Below are 4,338 nucleotides of genomic sequence, written 5' to 3'. Positions count from 1 at the left end.
CGCTCCTTTCTCTTCATTCTAGGGTTAAATAATTAATTTAGGAATTTACAAGCAATTTTTTTTTTCTGTGCTCATTTTTTCGTCACCGGGAGCTATACTCGGCAATCTGGCTTACAAGAGGTCAGATCATAATTCTTCGAAAAAAGTCTACTTCTTTTTTTGTTTGGTTGAATCGCCTTTTTTTTTTTTTTTTTTTTTTTTTTTTTATTCCTGTTGTCTCCGAGGAGTTGAATTATTTGAGCTTTTGTGTTGATATGATTATGATATGATTATCCGGCGTTGAGATTTTTATATTTTGTATATATTGGATGTGTATATATTCGTGTTGTGGTTTATTGAAATTGACTGTTGGCGTTTTGATTAGCTATAGATTATTGGAATCTTAGGGTAGTTCTTATTTAATGTTTTGATATATGTTTACTTGATGAAATATTGTTGTTTGTTGTATTGATGCTTGAGCTCATCGGAGTTCTGATGCGGTTATAAGTACGTCGTATACCTTTTGTCCGAAACGAGTAGTGTGTTCAAATTTTTTAAAGCCTGAAATGGATTTTCAGATGGTTAATTCATTATAATGCTCCGAATTCTAGAGCAGAAATTTAGATTTGTGTAACTGGTGTATGTATGTAAAGGCTTCGTATGTACTTAAAAACTACGTGGCCCTTTCGTTGCACGCAGCCAAGTGAATTTCACTTTGATTCTACTGATGAATTTGTTTCGGTTTGTTATAATTATCAGGCACCTGTCTCTTACATGCATAGTCGGATTTACGCTCTTCTTAGAGTTGCAGAAGATTTTCTTTCAGTCTGGCAGCTACAACATCATCTGAGGTTTCTCACACCTCTTACCAGGTGTGGGGCGATAATGAGAGTGTGATTCTTTTGTGTGTTTTGAGGAGATCAAGATCATCACATGTATGGAGATTATGCCGCACTTTAGAGGGTTTATCTGTTGATTATGGCTAAGGTTTGCCTCAGTTTAGCCCGCGAAAGTGTTGCTGCTGTCTGTGATTTATTTTTTTCATAGTTGTTCAGACAATGTTTGTTAGGAGAATAGCCGTACTCGTTCGCCACTTACCTTAAATATTTGCAATAAGATTAGATCTGATGTGAACCAACTGTGTCGTTTCGGAAAGATGGTTAGATTTTCATGCTTTCAAGCTCACATACTTACCCACCACCACAAAAATAAGGTTGGTTGATTATTTTCTTAACTAGGTATATTCTCATAAGTTCGATACTTTTAGTGATCTTTCGATACCTGTTTGTTAATTTTAATCTATTTCTTTCCTGAGTAGAGATCCGTTCAGCACTCTAGCGAAGCAATGCAGAAGACTTTCGAAGATAAAATTTCTAGTTTGACATCGGAAAATAAGCCGTGCTTGAAAAAAGAGGGAGACATGCATAGTAATATTACCGATCATGCGACTGATTACTCTCCTAGTGAACATGGTTGTCGATCTGAGGAAATCGAGGGCAAATACAGTTCCGATGGTGATATGATTGTGCGCAAGAATTCACTGATTAAAAAAAGCCAATCGATGGGGAGTTGTTTGAATTTGGAAGGGAGATCCTCTGGTGCTGATGGCTCGGAAGATGTAACGGAGCAGAGATTTTCTTACAATGGATCTGTGAATAACAGTGGGATAAATGTCCAAGATGGCGTCAATAGTCAAGAACCAATGCCCTCTAATTCTGTTCAAGCTGGTTCCGATTTCGCTAAAAATGTATCCATATTTTCAATCGGAGAACCCCAACAAAACGAAAAGGAAGATTCTGATAAAGATGATACATATTTATCGGGGGTCGTTGATTCTGGTGATATTACTCCTCGACCTGTTCTTGTGAAATCAAGTTCTTTACCGAGGATTGGTTCCCCTAACGGAAGCCCTACATCCTTCTTAACACACGCAAGATCTGCAGATGATCTGAATACTTTAGATTCTATCAAGAAAGGCACAAAAGTAGGAAGACAAGCACAATTTGAAGAAGTAGATACCTCGTTGTTCAACAACGAGAAGAACATTAATGGTGAAATTCCTGCTGATGGTGTTGACGAGACTTATAACTATCTCGGCTCATCAAAAGACTGGATAATACCCGTGTCGAATGGGCTAGACACAGGGAAAGGTATACAAGAAGAAACTCCGTTTCACCATTGGGATGAATTGCCAGCTAAGGATTTTCGGTTAAAGCGCATTCAAGAATGGGTTGTCAACCTTCAGCACTGTGGCCCACTAGAGGAGTCTAACGAATCTGCTCCGTACTATGATCAGGAGTTATCAAAAGTCGATCCTTTCTCAGAGGAAACCACCGCCCCAAAGACGGAAGTCAAAGTCAACCCCGGAATGGAGGCAGCAAAGAGATACATCTCTTCTCTGAATGCCTCGGCTACAGCAGCTCAGTTGACTAACCTTGGGTTGGTTGTGATACCCTTTTTCAGTGCTTTTGTTAGCCTCAAAGCGCTCAATCTATCTGGAAATGACATAGGTTCGTTTTTTCTCTGCCATTTTGTTCTTTTTCCTTTTATGTGCTCAGTAACGATTTCTTGTTTCGGCTGACTGCTCAGTGAGGATTGCTGCCGGTGCTCTCCCTCGAGGACTCCACATTTTGAATCTCTCAAAGAACAATATCTCCACTATTGAAGGATTGCGTGATCTTACACGGCTTCGTGTGCTTGACCTAAGCTATAATCGGATATTAAGAATTGGACATGGTACGATTTCTTCTCAATATAAACTTTGATGAATCTCCCTAGCAGTTAATGGTATTTGATTAGCCTGAATGTAGTTTGCATCAGTTCTGTTTTGCTTCAAATTTCCAGTAATCTGTGAGGTAAGGCAGTAAAACTAATAAATCCATTCTTGACAAGTAACTTTTCCCGGTTATAGATTTTGAGAATCGTAGCCTTTTTCAAGAAGTCTTAATAAACTTTGTTGATTCTTCTCTGAAACGGCTGGCGGCATATGTTCCTCCGTCGAGTAACTTTTCACTGTTCTGGATTTCTCTCGAGAGTGAAAAGAAAATGAATAAAAGCTTTAATAGTTTGAAAGTTTTGTGTGACCAAGTCAATTTTATGGAGCTTGGCAATGTTCTGTTAAGAGGTTTTGTTGAATACTCTTCATAGTAAATGTGCTCACCGTAGTTGGGGTTGAAATTCGGGCTAAGGGGGGCTAGGCCCCTCCCCCCACTTTCTCAAAAACCAAGTATTTTATATATAAAATTGTTAATTTTCAAGAAGTCTTAAATAAACTTTTGCCCTTTGTTTGAAAGGTCTGGCGGCATGTTCTTCACTCAAGGAGCTGTACTTGGCTGGCAACAAGATAAGCGAGGTTGAAGGGCTCCACCGACTCCTAAAACTGAATGTCCTCGATTTGCGTTTCAACAAAATCTCAACAACAAAATGTCTGGGCCAAATTGCAGCTAATTACAATTGCCTACAAGCTATCAGCTTGGAAGGAAACCCTGCCCAGAAGAATGTAGGAGACGAACAGTTGAAGAAATACGTGCAAAGCCTTCTTCCAAACCTCACATACTACAACAGACAATCTGTGAAAGTTGGGTCAACGAAGGACACTTCAGATCGGTCGGCTCGATTAAGCATCGGCTCTCATCAAATGGACCGTGGCCATCGATTGGAAGCGAAGTCCACCAGAAAGGGGGCACATGGGATCGTAGCTCAGAAGGTATCTTCTTCTTCAAACCATGGCAGGAAAAGTCAAGCAGTAGTGGCTAACTTACCAAAGTCCCACAGGAGTAGGTCGGGGGGGCGACTGCCCCCCACTGGAATGAAAACGGCAACTCAGGGACATGAGCTTACCGACCTGAGTAAAAGGGTTCTGAGCCTGAGGAATGATTTCTCTTTCCCTCGAAGTCGAAGTGAAGGCAATCTTGGAGGCCTTTGAAGTCGAATTATGTGGTATTTGATGTTGGAATGTTTTTTTTCGAATTCGGTTTGTCTCGATGTTTGTGTGTGTGTGCTCTCTCTTTAGTTATTTGTTGGGGCTTGATTTTGGCTTGAACTATATGGTGGAGACTCTTTGGTTTATGTTTCTCTAAGTTTGGTTTGCTTGTTGAATGGAAACAGTTGATCATTTTCATCTTAATTTAAATATTTTCAATTATTATATGCATTTTGTGGTTTATTTACATTATAAAATAAAAATAAAATTGAGAATATGTTTTGAACTGTATTATCGGTGAAATGTTCCCACATTACCTTAGTTCTTATCATCCGTCTGTGCCATTGAGATATTTTGAAAGAACATTCATTTTGAATGTTCTTTCAAAATGAATCCTAGTTTGAGTTTTATTTTTTAGTATCCCAAATTTAAAATAT

General features: G+C 39.0%; 1 protein-coding gene across 1 annotated transcript in view; it reads left to right on the top strand.

Moving 5' to 3' along the window:
* Positions 1–4,099, top strand: part of LOC105951228 (uncharacterized) — a 4,448-nt gene extending 349 nt beyond the window's left edge. Inside the window, exons 1-5 of the mRNA XM_012974614.2 lie at positions 1–120; positions 739–1,192; positions 1,298–2,489; positions 2,569–2,715; positions 3,273–4,099. The exon at positions 1–120 is cut by the window's left edge and continues 349 nt beyond it. Coding sequence (XP_012830068.2) covers positions 1,136–1,192; positions 1,298–2,489; positions 2,569–2,715; positions 3,273–3,904 — 2,028 coding nt within the window. The 5' untranslated portion in view covers positions 1–120; positions 739–1,135 and the 3' untranslated portion in view covers positions 3,905–4,099. The remainder of the gene's footprint in view (positions 121–738; positions 1,193–1,297; positions 2,490–2,568; positions 2,716–3,272) is intronic.
* Positions 4,100–4,338: the final 239 nt, after the last annotated feature.

The sequence above is a fragment of the Erythranthe guttata genome, chromosome 8 (genome assembly GCF_056151865.1).
Source record: "Erythranthe guttata isolate IM_541 chromosome 8, IM_541, whole genome shotgun sequence".
Classification (NCBI taxonomy): domain Eukaryota; kingdom Viridiplantae; phylum Streptophyta; class Magnoliopsida; order Lamiales; family Phrymaceae; genus Erythranthe; species Erythranthe guttata.
Note: the sequence above shows the minus strand (reverse complement) of the source record. Positions and strands in the feature narration are given on the sequence as shown.